Source organism: Polypterus senegalus, chromosome 10 (genome assembly GCF_016835505.1).
Source record: "Polypterus senegalus isolate Bchr_013 chromosome 10, ASM1683550v1, whole genome shotgun sequence".
NCBI classification, from domain to species: domain Eukaryota; kingdom Metazoa; phylum Chordata; class Cladistia; order Polypteriformes; family Polypteridae; genus Polypterus; species Polypterus senegalus.
Genome location: NC_053163.1, coordinates 62512386 through 62534624, shown reverse-complemented (window position 1 = coordinate 62534624; position 22239 = coordinate 62512386). Strand labels below are relative to the sequence as shown.

Here is a 22239-nt window from a genome sequence, read left to right as displayed (position 1 = left end):
AGCGCACAGCTTGGTCATATTACAACCGGAGGGCCGAACTGACAACGTGGCACACAAAGAGATCCTTAATAAATAATTTTTGGCATATTTTCCTTCAGTTTAAAAAGGTTTAATTTTCTTCTTAATAAAAATTTTAATGCAGTACTTCGCCGCTGCGAAGCGCGGGTATTTTGCTAGTCAGACTATATAGTCTGATTACAAACAGTTAGAAAACACTTAATCACCAGTGCACCACATGTTGTATTGCAAACAATGTGAATTACCAATGCATGCAATTAGTTGCTTTGAAAAGTATATACACTTTAATATTATCATACCTATAATGTTCATACATTTGGTAGTTACAGGTTTTCCACATTTTAAGAATTTAAAAAAAAAAAAAAAAACTGACATCAAAAAATGAATTTTCATGGCCTTTGGTCATGGTAAAAAAAAAAAAAAAAGAATCGATTCACCCTCCAAAGAGATAAGCTGTATTACCCTTGTGACTGCCCAAGTGAGTTTCTGAAGATCAACTATAATTAGCCAAAAATGACTGCACATGAACAACTTTAAAATGACCTAATTTAATTGACTAATACAATTTAAAAAGCTGTTAAAAATTGTTATCACTTTCTTTAGTTGAAATATATTAGAGAAAGTCAGTAGGGATGCTCCAATCAGGTTTTTTCAGGGCCAATACCAATCACTGTTTTCAAGTTACTGAAGTGGCCAACTGTGATGCTGATTACATTTTTTTTAGCTGTTTAAAACTTTTACACTAAGCTCCTGCATAGCCAGACACGGAGAAGCAATATGTTCTGTATTGAATTACTAACTTTGGTATTTTTATAATTTTTTTTTATTATATATATATATATATATATATATATATATATATATATATATATATATATATATATATATATATATATATATATATATATATATATAAAACATAAAAGAAAAAGTGCTTCTCATAATTACAAGCTGTCACATTGTTTAATTTCTTCTGTAATATACATCAAAAACAAACCTTAATTTATTTCCCTGTTTGTCTAATTCTACATAGTTACACATTGATTCAATCAATTGATACTGGCAGTTTAAAACTGCTTAAATGAAAATATACATACACTTATATATGATTTCATCATTTTGAATCATGAATTGCACTACAGTTTTTTTTTCCCCCCCACATAAAATATACATTTAGACAGACAGATCTTAGTTGTCCTTGAGAGGAAATTAAAACTTTACAGAAGCTCAAAAATATTTACCATATTAATCTGATTTTTTTTTAGTTTTTACACTACACATTCCTAATATAAATATGAATTACTACTTTAATTATGCAGTACTTCTTTCTCACCAAAACGTATAGTGAATGATACACACAAATAAATATCAAACACAGCACAAATTCTCAAAAAAAAAAAACAAACTACAAATCTATCAAATGTTCATAAGATGTTTATCAAGAAGATATAAAGCTAACATGATTATCAAGCTTAGAAGTAAAAAAAAATGCTGTTAAGTGAACAAGCCTATTGTTTACTAAGCAGCAATTTCACGTTCTTTTATATTTTTCTTTTTCTAATTGAAAATGTGAGCTCACACACTGTCTAAGCTGGGACAAACAGTGTCTGCTTTAATTAAAGGATAAAATAAAATGGTTTGAATTCATTAAAGTTACTTTTCTTGCATTTTGTCTAATTGTACAGGACGATTCCTCCAATTCCTTTTTTACAGTTTATTACTCTGTTTTCTTTAATATAAAGCAAGGGTGATCAACATCAGTCCTGGTGAGCAAACCCCAATTGCTTGATTAGAAAACAATCCTTGCCAATAACAGGTCTTATTTAATATCATGACTCTTAGTGTTTCAAATCTGCAATATCAGGTAATTTAATCTCTACTTTAACTTCAGTTTCCTTTTGAGTACTTTATTAATACTTTTGTAGTGAAAATTGACCAATTTAGATTAGCTGCCTATCGATCACAACATCACTAAAAGTCAGACAGGTCTCTAGAGACAGCAGCTTTAACTTTCCAAAGTTACTGAGCGCATTACACCCCCATGAATTGAATTTCAATTACAGTATTTTTTGCTCCATAAGACGCACTTTCCCCCAAAGAAGGATGGAAATGTCTGTGTGTCTTATGGAGCAAATATTACATCACAGACCGTTATGTGTATTACCTGACAAAAGTTGACATCCAGGAGTAGAGGGCAACAATCAGCTGTTAATGGTGACAAAACTCACCATTATGTTACAGGCATTCCCTCTCTGCTTAGAGGAATGTTAGACTAATTGACACAGCATCTAATTCTTGCATGTGCGTGAGTTATGAAATGTAAACAAATGTAAATAAAGGCAATAAGGCATCGACATCTCATGAGGGAGCGAAGTGAGTGAAGAAAACAAAATACTCAGCAGACAATGTTTTGTGCATTATCGCTGAGTCGGACTCTGATTTTTTTGTGGAAACCCACAACAAAAGAAGAGATGAAGGGCTTTGTGGTATTACAAATAGAGATGGGACTAAACTGGTGACATAACCTCAGGGAGCATTGGTCCAAACATGCTTTGTCCCCTGGTGGTTTTGGACAGGTTATGCCGCATGATAAGTACATGCTCCTGCAAAGTGATTGTGAGCAACTGAGCTTCATAAATTCTGACATTAGCGATGAGGAGTTCTTGGGGTTCCCAGAAAACTAGAAGAGTACTTGAACCTTAAAGTCTCTCCTCATTTGTTAATGACAGTGATGATGGTTCTTAATACCGCTGTTGACTTTACATGGTTGAAATTTAATTCTGCTATACTTTATTAAATACTAGCAGAATACCCGCGCTTCGCAGCGGAGAAGTAGTGTGTTAAAGAAGTTATGAAAAGGAAATATTTTAAAAATAACATAAGATGATTGTTAATGTAATTGTTTTGTCATAGACAGATAGATAGTTATGACAACAACACTCATCAATCTATCAATATATATGTGTATATATATATATATATATAGCAAAATACCTGCGTTTGGCAGCGGAGAAGTAAAAAGAAAAGGAAACATTTTAAATAATAACGTAACATGATTGACAATGTAATTGTTTTGTCATTGTCATGAGTGCTGCTGGTATATATATATATATATATATATATATATATATATATATATATATATATACATACATACATACATACAGTGGTGTGAAAACTATTTGCCCCTTCCTGATTTCTTATTCTTTTGCATATTTGTCACACAAAATGTTTCTGATCATCAAACACATTTAACCATTAGTCAAATATAACACAAGTAAACACAAAATGCAGTTTTTAAATGATGGTTTTTATTATTTAGGAGAAAAAATCCAAACCTACATGGCCCTGTGTGAAAAAGTAATTGCCCCCTTGTTAAAAAATAACCTAACTGTGGTGTATCACAGCTGAGTTCAATTTCTGTAGCCGCCCCCAGGCCTGATTACTGCCACACCTGTTTCAATCAAGAAATCACTTAAATAGGAGCTGCCTGACACAGAGAAGTAGGCCAAAAGCACCTCAAAAGCTAGACATCATGCCAAGATCCAAAGAAATTCAGGAACAAATGAGAACAGATGTAATTGAGATCTATCAGTCTGGTAAAGGTTATAAAGCCATTTCTAAAGCTTTGGGACTCCAGCAAACCACAGTGAGAGCCATAATCCACAAATGGCAAAAACATGGAACAGTGGTGAACCTTCCCAGGAGTGGCCGGCCGACCAAAATTACTCCAAGAGCGCAAAGACGACTCATCCGAGAGGTCACAAAAGACCCCAGCACAACGTCTAAAGAACTGCAGGCCTCACTTGCCTCAATTAAGGTCAGTGTTCACGACTCCACCATAAGAAAGAGACTGGGCAAAAACGGCCTGCAGGGCAGATTTCCAAGACGCAAACCACTTTTTAGCAAAAAGAACATTAGGGCTCATCTCAATTTTGCTAAGAAACATCTCAATGATTGCCAAGACTTTTGGGAAAATACCTAGTGGACTGATGAGACAAAAGTTGAACTTTTTGGAAGGAAAATGTCCCGTTACATCTGGCGTAAAAGGAACACAGCATTTCAGAAAAAGAACATCATACCAACAGTAAAATATGGTGGTGGTAGTGTGATGGTCTGGGGTTGTTTTGCTGCTTCAGGACCTGGAAGGCTTGCTGTGATAGATGGAACCATGAATTCTACTGTCACCTAAAAAATCCTGAAGGAGAATGTCCGGCCATTTGTTCGTCAACTCAAGCTAAAGTGATCTTGGGTGCTGCAACAGGACAATGACCCAAAACCAGAAAATCCACCTCTGAATGGCTGAAGAAAAACAAAATGAAGACTTTGGAGTGGCCTAGTCAAAGTCCTGACCTGAATCCAATTGAGATGCTACGCATGACCTTAAAAAGGCGGTTTATGCTAGAAAAGCCTCAAATAAAGCTGAATTACAACAAATCGGCAAAGATGAGTGTGCCAAAATTCCTCCAGAGCGCTGTAAAAGACTCACTGCAAATTATCGCAAACGCTTGATTACAGTAATTGCTGCTAAGTGTGGCCCAACCAGTTATTAGGTTCAGGGGGCAATTACTTTTTCACAAAGGGCCATGTATGTTTGGATTTTTTTTCTCCCTAAATAATAAAAACCATCATTTAAAAACTGCATTTTGTGTCTACTTGTGTTATATTTGACTAATGGTTAAATGTATTTGATGATCAGCAGGGCTGTGGAGTCGGTAGATAAATGCTCCGACTCCTTAGTTTCTAAATCTTCCGACTCCGACTCCCCGACTCCGACTCCGACTCCTCTGTATGTATATACTATGCTAATGTATATTCTACATCCATTGAAGGAAAGGAAGGCAACATACATGTCATTACACCACAGAACTACTGGCTAGGAAGCCAACACTCTACTATAATGCCAGATTAAAGACAAACACAATTGATTGGCGGCCGCAGATTGCGGGTGTCCACATGGACGGGCAGATCCAGCTTGCCGAAAATCTTGACCACCGCCCCCATCCAAAGTAATGTGATGCCTCTGTCTGCTGCAGTGGCTGTCTCCTCTGTCAGCCAGCCGGAAGTTTAGTGCATTGTGTCACTCACCGGCCAGCTGATCAGCAGAACGAGCCTCTGCTGGAGACAGGTAGGGAGATCTGTGTTCTCGGCTCCTTCGGCCCCTTCACTGGCGCGTAGCGAAGGGGAGCCGATGTAGCTGAGAACACACCAGATATTTTAGGCGTTTGGCGCGTGATGACTCGTTGAACGGCCGAAAAATCGTCAGTGCATCTGTAAATGTATGGGGGGCTTTAGGCTAGGTTCACAGTTCCCTGTAACAGTGGAACATGACACAATGGAAAGTGGTGACGCACCTTACCTGTGCATTACATCCCATATAGTGACGCATACAGTCAATGAAAAGCATGCTTCATGGTTACTTGACATGTTCGTTTTGTGGTAACATTATGCACTGCATGCACTGGGCTTTACTCTTACAGCAGAGAAGTAGTTCATTATGACTGTTTGTGAATTGGGACATTTCAACTAACTTTTTTAATTCCCATTTAACTTTTTGCCAACTCCGATTCCAGGTAACCAAAATTATCTCCGACTCCGACTCCACAGCCCTGATGATCAGAAACATTTTGTGTGACAAACATGCAAAAGAATAAGAAATCAGGAAGGGGGCAAATAGTTTTTCACACCACTGTGTGTATGTATATGTATATATATATATATATATATATATATATATATATATATATATATATAAACACATATATATATATATATATATATATATATATATATATATATATATAATACACTAACAAAATACCAGCTTACATGGAGAAGTAGTGTGTTGAAGAAGCAATGAAAAGAAAGGAAACATTTTGAAAATAATGTAACATGATTGTCAATGTAATTGTTTTGTCACTGTTGTGAGTGATGAGTGTTGCTGTCATATATATAAATATATATAAATATATCTATAAATATATATCTATAAATATATATATATATATAAATATATATATATATATATATATATATATATATATATCTATATATATATATATATATATATATAAATATCTATATATCTATATATATATATATATATATATATATATATATATATATATATATAGTCACGCACGCATGGGAGGCAGCTAAAGGGCTCAGTGAAGGTAGTTCTGAGCCATGCCGGGATGTGGCAGAGTGCACTAACTCTCTTTCTCACTTCCTGTAGACCTAACCCGGGAGGTTCCACCTGTCTCTCTGGACCTCACTTCTGGGACCGAGCCAATGGAGACAGACCTTGCCAGCTCCGGCCCCCCTGATGTCACATCCGGGACTAATCCAATGAATGATGAACACGTGCCCAATCCTTATGACCTCACTTCCTGCCTCCCCCTTTAAAAGCCTTCCCTTTTCCCTTCTCTGACAGTCTTGTTTTGGACTCTGTTGTAAGCACTTCAGTGCTGGTATTTGGAAAGAAAACGACTTTTGCAGCCAGGATACCAAATTACATGGGTGGCTGCCCCAAACCTTTTTCTGTCTTTGTCTCGTTTTGTGACAATATATATATATATATATATATATATATATGTACACATATATACATACATATATATATCTATATATATATATATATATATATATATATATATATATGTGTATGTGAATATATATATGTATATATATATATATATATATATATATATATATATATATGTGTATATATATATATATGTGTATTATATATATATATATAAACTGCTCAAAAAATTAAAGGAACACTTTGAAAACACATCAGATCTCAATGGGAAAAAGAAATCCTCCTGGATATCTATACTGATATAGACTGGGTAATGTGTTAGGAACGAAAGGATGCCACATCGCTTGATGGAAATGAAAATGATCAACCTACAAAGCCCTGAATTCAAAGACGCCCAAAAATCAGAGTGAAAAAATGATGTGGCAGGCTAGTCCATTTTGCCAAAATTGAATTGCAGCAACTCAAATTGTATGCAGCAGTTTGTATGGCCCCTGTGTTCTTGTATACATGCCTGACAACATCGGTGCATGCTTCTAATGAGATGACAGATGGTGTTGTGGGGGATCTCCTCCCAGATCTGGACCAGGGCATCACTGAGCTCCTGGACAGTCTGAGGTGCAACCTGATGGCATTGGATGGACCAAAACATAATGTCCCAGAGGTGTTCTATTGGATTTAGGTCAGGAAAGTGTGGTGGCCAGTCAATGGTATCAATTCCTTCATCCTCCAGGAACTGCCTGCATACTCTCACCACATGAGGCCAGGAATTGTCGTGCACCAGGAGCCACTGTACCAGCATAGGGTCTGACAATGGGTCCAAGGATTTCATCCTGATACCTAATGGCAGCCAAGGTGCCTTTGTCAAGCCTGTAGCGGTCTGTGTGACCTCCATGGATATGCCTCCCCAGACAATCATTAACCCACCACCAAACTGCTCATGCTGAATGATGTTACAGGCAGCATAATGTTCTCCATGGCTTCTCCAGACCCTTTCACTTCTGTCACGTGCTCAGGGTGAACCTGCGCTCATCTGTAAAAAGCACAGGGCACCAGTGGTGCATCTGCCAATTCTGGTATTCTATGGCGAATGCCAATCGAGCTGCATGCTGCTGGGCAGTGAGCTCAGGGCCCATTAGAGGACATGGGGCCCTTGGGTCACCCTCATGAAGTCTTTCTGGTTGTTTGGTCAGAGACATTCACACCAGTGGCCTGCTGGAGGTCATTTTGTAGGGCTCTGGCAGTGCTCATCCTGTTCCTCCTTGCCCAAAGGAGCAGATACTGGTCCTGCTGATGGGTTATGGACCTTCTATGGCCCTCTCCAGCTCTCCTAAAGTAACTGCTTGTCTCCTAGAATCTCCTCCATGCCCTTGAGACTGTGCAGGGAGACACAGCAAACCTTCTGGCAATGACACGTATTGATGTGCCATCCTGGAGAAGTTGGACTACCTGTGCAACCTCTGTAGGGTCCAGGTATCGCCTCATGCTACCAGTAGTGACACTGACTGTAGCCAAATGCAAAACTAGTGAAGAAACAGTCAGAAAAGATGAGGAGGGAAAATGTCAGTGGCCTCCACCTGTTAAACCATTCATTCCTGTTTTGGGGGTCATCTCATTGTTGCCCCTCTAGTGCATCTGTTGTTAATTTCCTTAACACCACAGCAGCTGAAACTGATTAACAACCCCCTCTGCTACTTAACTGACCAGATTAATATCCCATAAGTTTCATTGACTTTATGCTATACTCTGATTAAAAAGTGTTCCTTTAATTCTTTTGAGCAGTATATATGTGTATATATATATATATATATATGTGTATGTATATATATATATATATATATATATATATATATATATATATATATATATATATATATATATATATATATATATATATATATATATATATATATATATATATATATATATATATATATATATATATATATATACATACATATCTACATATATACACACACAGCTATTTCGTATCAGTGCAATACGCTGCTTGTTAAAACGGATAACTCCCGCTCTTACGTGCAAGTCTGCGTGGATATTATGAACTATCGTATTTGTTCAAGTTCTATTTAAATTTTAAATAGAAGGAATTTTTATTTAGTCGACAGAAATATCTTTGGTAGGAATGGTAAAAACAGACAGGAATATTATTCGTGAATAAATCAACTCAAACCTTAAATAACTTAAAAGAACAAACATTCAAATTTCTTTACTCTTATGTAAATTTATATAAAAATAAACTTAGATTTTAAATATCCCAAAAGATTTTGCTCTCCATAAAAATATATCCTTTCAAAATTATACAAATTCAAATATGAACATGCTGCATAACAAAACCTGGAAATATAAATAAAATGTGTTCCTTTCAGCAATAACAAATCAAATCATTCAGTTGTCTTTGCTCATATGTCATTTTAGAGCTGGACGCCTGGCATCTATTTTTGGCAACAGGTTCGTTTATGTTTGGTGTGAGGTTCTGTGTTGTGGAGATTCTCAGGATGGATTGCAGGTGCTCATCAGTGAGGCGACTCCTGTGTGCTGTTTTGTTAGTCTTTATCACTGAGAAGAGCTTCTCACACAGATATGTGCTACCAAACATGCACAAGGTTCGAGCCGCATGTAGACGGACTTTTTGTTCTTCAAAGTCACCAAAGCGCCGTGCAAACTCAGTGCGCCGGTTTATCAGCAAAGTGCGATTTGGGAACACCGTAGTGACGACTTGGTTTAACATTACTTGGCAACAGGGAAAGTTGCACTGGTGCATTTGTGTCTCCCATAAAAGCAACTTCACTTGAAATCACTTTGTGATTGTGCACGGGTAAAACGTCCGCTGAAGTGTCAGATTCTTATTTAATTCTTCTGCTTTCTGTATCTTCTGCATTGCATTCAGGTCTTTCAGCCTCACTGATGAGCACCTGCAATCCATCCTGAGAATCTCCACAACACAGAACTCCCTGATGTTTTGTCTCATAGTGCCGCTCTTAGATTAAATTCTGTAATTACAGCCACATTAGCTCCACAAATGAGACACACGGGTTCAGTAAACATATACTCAGCCTCCCATCGGTTTTTAAAGGCTCTATTTTCAGAATCAACTTTTCTCTTCAGCATCGTGTGAGCTAGCTTCGCAATAACTTGCAGCATCATAAGCTAGACTTGATTAACGCGTAAGTGTTCGCAAGGCAGCTGAAGCGCTGCATTATGGGATCTGTAGTTTATTGTGTTACCAGCGCTTCATATACCCGGCCATTAATAACAATAATACAGTATATAAAATGATCTCGGGCTGGATATAATTACACGCGGGCGGATGTGGCCCGCCCTTGAGTTTGACACATATGGACTAAATAGAACTTGAAAAGATATATTTTTCAAATGTGATCGCAATTCAGATAGAGTTGACGCCACAGCACTACAGCCAATAAGTCATCCTCCCTCGCTCTTACTTTTTACCGCTCATCTAATGAATACACTGAGTATGGCTTTACCAAAACAATCATTGATGGCGAATAAAGTATCCATTATTCGAGTATGTAGATCGGGATATATATATACATATATATATACCCGCGTAGAGAAGAGAAGTAGTGTGTTAAAAAGCTAGAAAAGAAAAGGGAACATTTTAAAAATAACGTAACATGACTGTCAATATACAGTATTTGTTTTGTGAGTGTTACTGAGTGTTGCTGTCATCAATGATTTGATTATCATTATTTCTTTCAATCAGGTTTGTATTTGTAGGATGTGTTGTGTTCAAGTTACATTCCGTGTTTGTCAATCGCTGTAAAGATGACAGGTTTCATTCATCGATTCGCTTCTACTGCATCAATAAACAGCTCGCCTTCTTCTTTATCAGACCTACTGATTAACAACCCTCTGCTACTTAACTGACCAGATTAATATCCCATAAGTTTCATTGACTTTATGCTATACTCTGATTAAAAAGTGTTCCTTTAATTCTTTTGAGCAGTATATATGTGTATATATATATATATATATGTGTGTATATATATATGTGTGTGTATATATATATATATATATATATATATATATATATATATATATATATATATATATATATATATATATATACACACATATCTACATATATACACACACAGCTATTTCTCGTATCAGTGCAATACGCTGCTTGTTAAAACGCATAACCCCCGCTTCTACGCAAGTCTGGCGGGATATTATGAACTATCGATTTGTTCAAGTTCTATTTAAATTTTAAATAGAAGGAATTTTTATTTAGTCGATAGAAATATCTTTGGTAGGAATGGTAAAACAGACAGGAATATTATTCGTGAATAAATCAACTCAAACCTTAAATAACTTAAAAGAACAAACATTCAAATTTCTTTTACTCTTATGTAAATTTATATAAAAATAAACTTAGATTTTAAATATCCCAAAAGATTTTGTTCTCCATAAAATATATCCTTTCAAGATTATACAAATTCAAATATGAACATGCTGCATAACAAAACCTGGAAATATAAATAAAATGTGTTCCTTTCAGCAATAACAAATCAAATCATTCAGTTGTCTTTGCTCATATGTCATTTTAGAGCTGGACGCCTGGCATCTATTTTTGGCAACAGGTTCGCTTATGTTTGCGTGAGGTTCTGTGTTGTGGAGATTCTCAGGATGGATTGCAGGTGCTCATCAGTGAGGCTAACTCCCTGTGTGCTGTTTTGTTAGTCTTACTATCACTGAGAAGAGCTTCTCACACAGACGCAGTGCTACCAAACATGCACAAGGTCTCGAGCCGCATGTAGACGGACTTTTTTTGTTCTTCAAAGTCACCAAAGCGCCGTGGCAAACTCAGTGCGCCGGGTTTATCAGCAAAGTGCGATTTGGGAACAACCGTAGTGACTACTCTTGGTTTAACATTACTTGGCAACAGGGAAAGCTGCACTGGTGCATTTGTGTCTCCCATAAAAGCAACTCACTTGAAATCACTTTGTGATTGTGCACGGGTAAAAACGTCCGCTGGTGTCAGATTCTTATTTAATTCTTTCTGCTTTCTGTATCTTCTCCATTGCATTCAGGTCTTTCAGCCTCACTGATGAGCACCTGCAATCCATCCTGAGAATCTCCACAACACAGAACTCCCTGATGTTTTGTCTCATAGTGCCGCCTTAGATTAAATTCTGTAATTACAGCCACATTAGCTCCACAAATGAGACACACGGGTTCAGTAAACATATACTCAGCCTCCCATCGGTTTTAAAGGCTCTATTTTCAGAATCAACTTTTCTTTCAGCATCGTGGTGAGCTAGCTTCAGAATAACTTGCAGCATCAAGCTAGACTTGATTAACGCGTAGTAAAGTTCGCAAGGCAGCTGAAGCGCTGCATTATGGGATCTGTAGTTTATTGTGTTACCAGCGCCATATACCCGGCCATTAATAACAATAATATAGTATATAAAATGATCTCGCGGGCTGGATATAATTACATGCCGGGCCGGATGTGGCCCGTGGCCCTTGAGTTTGACACATATGGACTAAATAGAACTTGAAAAGATATATTTTTTGTAGGGACCCTACAAAGACAAAAAGGCAGAAGGCGGTATGGCTCTACCTAACTTCCAGTTTTATTACTGGGCGCAAATATACAGTCGATAAGAACCTGACACAAATAGAAGAACATACACAGGCATGGACCGCAATAGAAGTAAAATCCTGCAGTACTTCTTTGTATTCCTTGCTTTGTGCTCCAATAAACACACGTTATCGGCAATACACTAATAACCCAATTGTGCTCCACTCACTTAGAATCTGGAACCAATGTAGAAAGCATTTTAAGACGGAGAAGCTTCTTTCTGTGGCACCCCTGCAAAAGAACCACCTCTTTCAACCCTCACAAACATATGCAGTTTTTAATATCTGGAAAAATTTGGAATTAACTTGCTTAGAGACCTTTATATAGACAACGCCTTTGCATCCTATGAACAATTACGTTCCAAATTTAACATTCCATCTACAAATTTCTTTCACTATCTTCAAATCAGGAACTTTGTTAAACAGAACCTTCCAGATTTTCCTCATCTTGCACCCTCATCCACGCTTGAAAAATTATTGCTCAATTTCAAGGAGTTAGACTCCATCTCTACAATATATAAAATCCTTTTACAATCCCTTCCTTTCAAAGATCCAAGAGGACACTGGGAAAATGACCTCTCAATTAATATATCAGAAAAGGAGTGGAAAGTAGCAATGCAGAGAATTCACTCAAGCTCCATATGCTAAAGCATACAATTATACAACTCAAAATTATATATCGAAGTACATCTGTCTCGACTAAAACTCTCCAAAATGTTTCCAGGGCATGATCCAACCTGCTAACGCTGCAACCAAGCCCCCAGCCTCACTAGGTCACATGTTCTGGGCCTGCTCCAAATTAACATTATTCTGGACAAAAATTTTAATTACCTCTCAGACAGTCTTGGACTCACAATCCCTCCTAACCCATTAACAGCTGTGTTTGGGGTTCTTCCAGAGGGTCTTAAAGTGGAGAAAGACAAACAAACTGTGATTGCATTCACTACACTGTTGGCACGCAGACTTATTCTGATAAACTGGAAGAACCCAAACTCTCCTCTTTTAAGTCAGTGGGAAACTGATGTGTTATATTATTTAAAATTGGAAAAATCAAATACTCAGTTAGAGGATCTGTGCAGACTTTTTCAAAACATGGCAGGATCTAATCAGTAATATTTTGAAATGATTTTATAAAGCACAGAGAATTTGTTGATTTAGGTATTTTTAAAAGCCTTAAATTTTACACCGTTTTGCTTGCTCTCTCTCTCAAGGGTGGGGATCGATCTGTTCTAGCATAATTTTTTTTTGTAAAAACTTGATTGCTATGTATTGATTGTAATAAAATTAATAAATAAAAAAAAAAAAAAAAAAAAAGAAAAGATATATTTTTTCAAATGTGATCGCGCAATTCAGATAGAGTTGACGCGCACTACAGCCTGCATCCTCCCCTCACTCTTACTTTTTTACCGTTCATCTAATGGATACACTGAGTATGGCTTTACCAAAACAATCATTGATGGCTAATAAAGTATCCATTATTCGAGTATGTAGATCGATATATATATACATATATATATACCCGCCAGATCGCAACGGAGAAGTAGTGTGTTAAAAAGCTAGAAAAGAAAAGGGAACATTTTAAAAATAACGTAACATGACTGTCAATATACAGTATTTGTTTTGTGAGTGTTACTGAGTGTTGCTGTCATCAATGATTTGATTATCATTATTTCTTTCAATCAGGTTTGTATTTGTAGGATGTGTTGTGTTCAAGTTACATTCCGTGTTTGTCAATCGCTGTAAAGATGACAGGTTTCATTCATCGATTCGCTTCTTACTGCATCAATAAACAGCTCGCTTCTTCTTTATCCGAGACCTGACACACTGCATGCACGGGTTTTTTACACTGTCTTCCTTTAGCGGGACATTGACTTTTTCCACCGTGGTGCTTTGTTTCCACAGTAGCAGCATTTATGAATATGCTTGTATGTATCAGACGCTTCATATTTTTGCTGCCTTTTCAATTGTGTAATTCGTTTTGTTCAGCCTTTGGAACTGTTGCTTTTATCTGTGCACTGCGCCAGTTCACGTGGAGCTGCTCGGTGTACATGCATCGGTTCCCAGTTGTGCTGGTGCCATCTCGCTATGTCCATGGCTGTATTTAATGTTACCTTAGTCCTGGCACTTAAAACTTTCTCTCGCAGTTTCGCTGAGTTTGTGCCAAACACCACGCTGACCATCTCATCTTCCTCTGCATAAGCACAGTCCTTAACCCGTGAATATTTAGTGGAGTTTGCTATTGGATTGTCGCTGACGGACGGCCTTATATGGGCAGGCACTAAATTACAAACGCCAGCGGCAGCCTGTCTTATGAACTTAATTTAAAGTGTAGGTTTACATCGTGCTTTGTTTCCGAAGTAGCAGAACTCATGAATATGGTTGTATATGTCACTCGCTTGCTTCTTATTGTTTCGCTGCCTTCTCAATTATATAATGCATGTTTTCTTCAGCGCTTTTTGGAGGTCTTCCTGATTTTCTATGTACTGCGTGATTACGTGTGAGGCGTGATGATGTCACACTAAACTCCGCCACGGCGTTCAAGCTCATCTCCATTACAGTAAATGGAGAAAAACAGCTTCCAGTTATGACCATTACACGTAGAATTTCGAAATGAAACCTGCCCAACTTTTGTAAGGAAGCTGTAAGGAATGAACCTGCCAAATTTCAGCCTTCCACCCACACGGGAAGTTGGAGAATTAGTGATGAGTCAGTGAGTGAGTGAGTGAGTGAGTGAATGAGTGAGTGAGTGAGTGAGGGCTTTGCCTTTTATTAGTATAGATGAACAAAGCAAGCTAGTTTTGACATGGATGAATACATAGAAGGCGTCACATTCAAAGTATGTGCAGTATAGGATGCACTTTGTCACCATTTTCAATCATTTTGTGCTTTTGTGCACACACACCACTGAATGCAATTGGTGGTGCATACAGCTAAAAATCTCTATATATAATCTTCATTTGGATCTTGATCTTTGTTTGTCCGTGAATGAATTAGAAGAAGCACTAGATGGCAGTAGAGAGACAGCTAAAACATAGGCATTGCATTAAGAATCTCCTCTAGGCTTATACTACTGAAGACTGTAGTACTCAAAAAACAGACATTCAAACTAAACAAATTGTTGTGCTTTAAATTAACTAAAGAGATCTTCATTTAGACCTTGATCTTTGTTTGTCCGCGAATCCCACGCATGCGTAGACCACCTTCCAGTTTAGTACGGTGTTGTTACTCACGGATGTCAACAATGTGCCGGAATAACGAAAGGGGTGGTGGACAGTGTTACGCTGGTTAGCTCTTGAGGCCTGGTTAGAGAATGAGATTGCCGAAGATAAAAGGTACGTGCCTATGTAACATATGAATGAAAGAAAGACAGTGGGTAAAATTAATGACAACGTAACTGCACGTTCAGGAAATTATTATTATTACGTTGTAGCCGGCAAGTGCTGTGCGTCTCACAGTTGTACCGTGGCTTGCTCACATGTTAGTGAAGTGATCCCTATTTATGCTTTAAAGAGCTTGGATACCTATGTAACCCCCTTTTATAACCATTGCTCCGTGTATATTGCCTTACTCTTTGGATTGCCATAAAGCAACCTGCGAGATTAGAAAAAGGTTGAGAAGAGATCGTGAGAGGAAACGACAGCATCGTGAAAACGAGACGGACTGTGAACGGACAGAAACAGAAATGCTCCTACACCACCACATAATTAATATTCGGACAGTGATTCCGAGTAGGTCGCTCCTATAAAATCAATATCCAAGGTTTTTCTTTCGTAATTTTGTTTCCATTATAAAAAATCATAATGCTGTGCGACAAAGGGCCCTGTTCACGACTGGCAGCCGAATTTAAACAGGGAGCCCTTCACAGACAATATTAACACACGCAACGTAGTTAGGCGCACATGGCTAGTAAATAATAATGTATTATAGATTCGAGTTGATTTCCATTTAGTAGACATTTTCAGAGCAAGTTTATGACTTGCTTACAAAATTGGGTAACAAATATGGAGCTTGTTGAATTGAACTGAACTGAACTTGAGACCCATCTGTATTCATGTTTTTCATTTTAAAGAGAAGGTTTATAATAAAACATGTAATCTGAGGTCAGAAATAAAACCAACTTTAAAGATTTTTATAACACAATTTGATATTAAAGCTTATCAAAACGTCTGACTATATATTAGCAAATACGAGATCCTTTTACCTCATTAAACTTGAATTTATACAACTCATTTTACTATACAATTGTTTTAAGGAAAAGGTACAACTCAGGCAAAGCACTTTAACAAGGAGGAAAAAAATACCATAACAATACCTGACGTATTCCTAGTTTACAGAATATTTGACTTATTTTCATTTTAATATATGGATTAACTGTTGAATATATACGTCACTTGCTCATATTCTACCTATCTAGAAAGAATACCACTGCAAAACTCAAACATTCCAGTTTTATATCACATCTCAAAACACAAATGTTATATATAGTGTTTTAAATTTGCTCCAATTTAGTCAATTTTCTTATTTTTAAATTATTTTCTATATCTCTGCATTAGTCTTATCTTATTTTACTAAAAGATCACTAGATTGTATGTTGTTTTTTTATAGGGATTAAAAAAGTAAGCATTTACTTATATTTCTTTATTGTTACTCTTTACTTTAGTACTACAGGTGTTCTACAAATACATCAAACAAAACAAACAGGAGGACGTAAAAGTTCAGTTCCATTTCATTTTTAACTGTGAACAAATTAAATCTTTTTGATACCATTTATACAGATAAATATTATCTGTGACAAATACATGGTAACAATAATGTAATGAACTGAAATGAGTAGGGCTATGTTACACACATGAATGCCATTCAAGGGCATCCGGTTTAACATGAAAAGGTGTTAACTGGACATGGTCAGAATATATTTCGTTTCGGACTCTTCTACTACCATTAAGGACAAGGGTATCCTGTAGGTTTCTAAAGGTCACCTCCAAAAGGTAGTTGACTTGCTATTTGTCAGCAGAAGTATGACTGTACAATGATACATTAGGATTATGACTGTTTTCCTTATCATGACCCTTTAGGACAGACCTGCCAAGGACTACTTTATATAAAAAAAAAAAAAAAAAAAAAAGCTTCATTGTAAAACCAGGTATCATCTTATGAAAAAGATCATCACCACCACCCTTAATTGGTCAGCTGTGTTCAGGGAACAGTTTCAGTACGGCAACTGTGACATTTTTGACATTCTGGGATTACACACTCTTCATGGAATATTACCTTCCTGGAAAAGTAATTGTGAAGTGTCTTTTTTACTGTGGAGATAGGACACAATTTAGCAGGTGTATGGAACCAATCTGCAAAAATATACCTGTTTGCATTGGCTATCATACTAGTTTCATGCAATAGCCACCAGTTCCACATATAGCCCTCTTCTGAACTAATAATCCATACCTATGATCACTGATCCTTAGAAATGTAATATGTATGAACAAAGCCAAATAAAAGCATATATTGTTTTTTGCGCAAATAAGACTTAATTTAAAGAAATGCTTGAAACCAATCATACCTGTTTTTTTTATGGGCTGCAGGTGGCTCATTGCTTGCCGATATTTTCTTGTTTCGTCCTCAGCCACTTCACTGATGTCTGAATAATCAACAGCATCATCTGTGCTCTTAACCCATCCTGCACAAATAATGGTTATACATTAACTTCTTTTATAATAAATACATATACATATATATATATATATATATATATATATATATATATATATATATATATATATAACATATGTACTGTATATACACACACACACACACACATATATATATACATATAAATATATATAATGCTCAAAAAAGTTAAAAGAATACTTTTTAATCAAAGTATAGCATCAAGTTAATGAAACTTCTGGGATATTGATCTGGTCAGTTAAGTGGCAGACGGGGTTGTTAATCAGTTTCAGCTGCTTTTTTCCACTAGTTTTGTATTTGGCTACGGTCAATATCACTACTGGTAGCATGAGGCGATACCTGTACCCTACAGAGATTCCACAGGTTCCAAATTCTACCTGTGGATTCAAAGTGTCATTGCAAGAAGGTGTGCTGTGTCTCCCAACACAGTCAAGGGCATGGAGGAGATTCCAAGAGACAGGCAGTTACTCTAGGAGAACTGGACAGGGCTATAGAAGGTCCTTAACCCATCAGCAGGACCGGTATCTGCTCCTTTGGGAAAGGAGGATCAGGATAAGCACTGCCAGAGAACTATAAAATGATCTCATTCAGGCCACTGGTGTGAATATCTCTGAACAAACAATCAGAAACAGACTTCATGTGGGTGGCCTGAGGGACGGATGTCCTCAAGTGGGCCCTGTGCTCACTGCCTGGCACCGTAGAGCTCAATTGGTATTCGCCATAGAATACCAGAATTGGCAGGTCCACCACTGGCACAGATGAGAAAAGGTTCACCCTGCACGTGACAGACATGAATTATATTTATTTTTATATATATATATATATTATATATATATACATACACACACACATACATACATACATACATACACACACATATATACAGGGTGGGCCATTTATATGGATACACCTTAATAAAATGGTAATGGTTGGTGATATTAACTTCCTGTTTGTGGTGGTGACCATGGTGGCCATTTTGGATCCAACTTTTGTTTTTTCAATAGGAAGAGAGTCATGTGACACATCAAACTTATTGGGAATTTCACAAGAAAAACAATGGTGTGCTTAGTTTTAATGTAACTTTATTCTTTCATGAGTTATTTACAAGTTTCTGACCACTTATAAAATGTGTTCAATGTGCTGCCCATTGTGTTGGATTGTCAATGCAACCCTCTTATCCCACTCTTCACACACTGATAGCAACACCGCAGGAGAAATGCTAGCACAGGCTTCCAGTATCTGTAGTTTCAGGTGATGCACATCTCGTATCTTCACAGCATAGACAATTGCCTTCAGATGACCCCAAAGATAAAAGTCTAAGGGGGTCAGATCGGGAGACCTTGGGGCCATTCAACTGGCCCACGACGACCAATCCACTTTCCAGGAAACTGTTCATCTAGGAATGCTCGGACCTGACACCCATAATGTGGTGGTGCACCATCTTGCTGGAAAAACTCAGGGAACGTGCCAGCTTCAGTGCATAAAGAGGGAAACACATTATCATGTTCAGTAGCAATTTCGCATATCCAGTGGCCTTGAGGTTTCCATTGATGAAGAATGGCCCCACTATCTTTGTACCCCATATACCACACCATACCATCAATTTTTTTGTTCCAACAGTCTTGGAGGGATCTATTCAATGTGGGTTAGTGTCAGACCAATAGCAGTGGTTTTGTTTGTTAACTTCACCATTCACATAAAAGTTTGCCTCATCACTGAACAAAATCTTCTGTTTAAACTGAGGGTCCTGTTCCAATTTTTGTTTTGCCCATTCTGCAAATTCAGTGCGCCGATCTGGGTCATCCTCGTTGAGATGCTGCAATAGCTGGAGTTTGTAAGGGTGCCATTTGTGAGTAGCTAATATCCGCCGAAGGGATGTTCGACTAATGCCACTCTCCAGTGACATGCGGCGAGTGCTACACTGTGGGCTCTTGCTGAATGAAGCTAGGGCAGCCACTGATGTTTCTTCATTAGTGACAGTTTTCATGCGTCCACATTTTGGCAAATCCAACACTGAACCAGTTTCACGAAACTTAGCAAGCAGTTTGCTAACTGTAGCATGGGAGATGGGTGGTCTCGTAGGGTGTCTTGCATTGAAATCTGCTGCAATGACCCGGTTACTGCGTTCACCAGACATCAACACAATTTCTATCCGCTCCTCACGTGTTAACCTCTGCGACATGTCAATGGCTGTAAACAAAGAGAAACTTTTAAATAACTCATGAAAGAATAAAGTTACGTTAAAACCAAGCACACTATTGTTTTTCTTGTGAAATTCCCAATAAGTTTGATGTGTCACATGACCCTCTTCCTATTGAAAAAACAGTTGGATCCAAAATGGCCGACTTCAAAATGGCCACCATGGTCACCACCCATCTTGAAAAGTTTTCTCCCTCACATATACTAATGTGTCACAAACAGGAAGTTAATATCACCAACCATTCCCATTTTATTAAGGTTTATCCATATACTGTTAATGGCCCACCCTGAGAGAGAGAGAGAGAGAGAGAGAGATATACAGAGAGATATATATATATATATATATATATATATATATATATATATATATATATATATATAAAAAGTGTTTGGCAGTATACCGGTTCATACCAAAAACCATTTTTTATTTTTATGATGATATGGATTTTTCTCATACCAGAACACCGGTTTAAATAGCCTAAACAACATTCGGAATGTGGCACAGCGGGAAGCTGTTTAAGGGCGGGACTTTTTTCACTGGTGCACCGCAAAATATGCATGCAACGGAGAACATGCGTTAGTGGAGGTATTGAGCGGTAAACATGGACAAAGAACATTCTGAAACTGAAGCTGTAGCAGATGATAAAGTTGAACATGATAACACAGAAGAACTTTTGACGAAAAAAGGTGCTGTGTCTGTTGTCTGGAGATACTTTAGTTTTAAAAGGTCGGATGTGGACCATTCTGTTCAAATGTGTGAATACTGTTTCTATACTACTAAATAACACTGCAAGCAAAGTTGTACTTGTTTAATTTTATTTTTTTTACAATACTGTGTAATGTACCTGGTTACTGTGTAATAGTGTGATGATGTCAGCCCCCTACAGATTCCCTCTTCCTACCTGGGAGTCTGTTGAACCAACACCGTCGATAGTTATGACCGAGATGAGCTGAGAAATCTCATTGAAGCCAGGGGATGGTGGAAAGTGCTCATGAGCTTTTGTTAAAAACAGTCAAAGTAAAACCAAAAGTGTTTGCTGTGCAGTGTTCAGAAAAATACAGTACCCAAATAAATAGCAAATCCATAAAGCCAGTGAAACGTGGGGATTAAATCCATAATAAATAAATCCATTAAAATGCAGTCTCTTTCTTCGCCCGATCGCAGCACACCACACCTTCGGTCTCCACGGCTCACCCTTCACTGGCGTTGCCTTTGCAGCACGAACTGTTTTCTGCCAACCCCTGTTTTGGCTGCCACCACACCGTGCAGCAAGACAATCTGAGGTCAGCACACCTCCCATCTTCCTTCGTGCTCACTCAGTCGCTCCTCAGATCCATTGGGAGGTCTTACGTTTCACTCGCCCCACTCCACACGCTTAGTCAGTGGGCTGAACCAGCCCCTAGATCGCCTAAGCCTGCGCTCCCTCACAGAGCCCTAGGTCGTGCTGCCTTCTCTTTCCTGGTGTCTGGATCGTCTCCCATGACTGCCTTTTCCCTTCTTTAACCTCCTGTGCTCTCTGCCGGCCCATAAATATAAGTCCCCGTGGGCGAAGCACCTTATTTATACGCCGCAGTAAGTCGACAAAGCAATTGAGAATGATCGGGTGCAACTCACCCCAATCACCTCATCAACTCCCTGTGGTCGTGCAATCACGCCCACGGCAAACTGGATTTAAAAACAGATTTTTTTTTTTTTTTTTTAAAAGCAGTGGACCCACTATACCACAAATAGCATTATAAACGCAAGTTGTAGTTTTATTATTTATGTATATAGCTTAGCTTGAAGCAAGGTCCATATTCATGCAATTTGCCTTAATGACGGTTCAGTTGGTAAAGATGTCATCACCAAGTTGCACTTGTTTTATTTTATTTTGGTGAATACTGTGTAATGTACCTGTGCTTGAAGTTTTGAAGTAATGGTATTATTACTGGAAGTTGCACTATTATTTATTTTATTGTTATTATTTATTAGTTTAAATATTATGCAGTTTAATGATGGTAAAGTTGCTTAAAAAGTCACTTTAACGTGTCAGTGGACAGAGATTGTTAACATTAACAGAAAGTGTAGTTGGTTTACAAAAAATATTTATCATTTGGTTCCTTTTCTAAGACATGTTCAGTGCAATGTAACTTTTGACAAGCTCCTCTGGATATTTTACTAAGTC

At 37.5% G+C, this 22239-nt stretch overlaps 1 protein-coding gene across 2 annotated transcripts in view; it reads right to left on the bottom strand.

The window, feature by feature from the left end:
* taf1 (TAF1 RNA polymerase II, TATA box binding protein (TBP)-associated factor) overlaps window positions 1–22239 on the bottom strand; it is a 140792-nt gene that overhangs the window by 101471 nt on the left and 17082 nt on the right. For both annotated transcript variants that reach the window (XM_039765844.1, XM_039765845.1), the window contains exon 4: window positions 17748–17864. In XM_039765844.1, the coding sequence (XP_039621778.1) occupies window positions 17748–17864 (117 nt within the window). The remainder of the gene's footprint in view (window positions 1–17747; window positions 17865–22239) is intronic.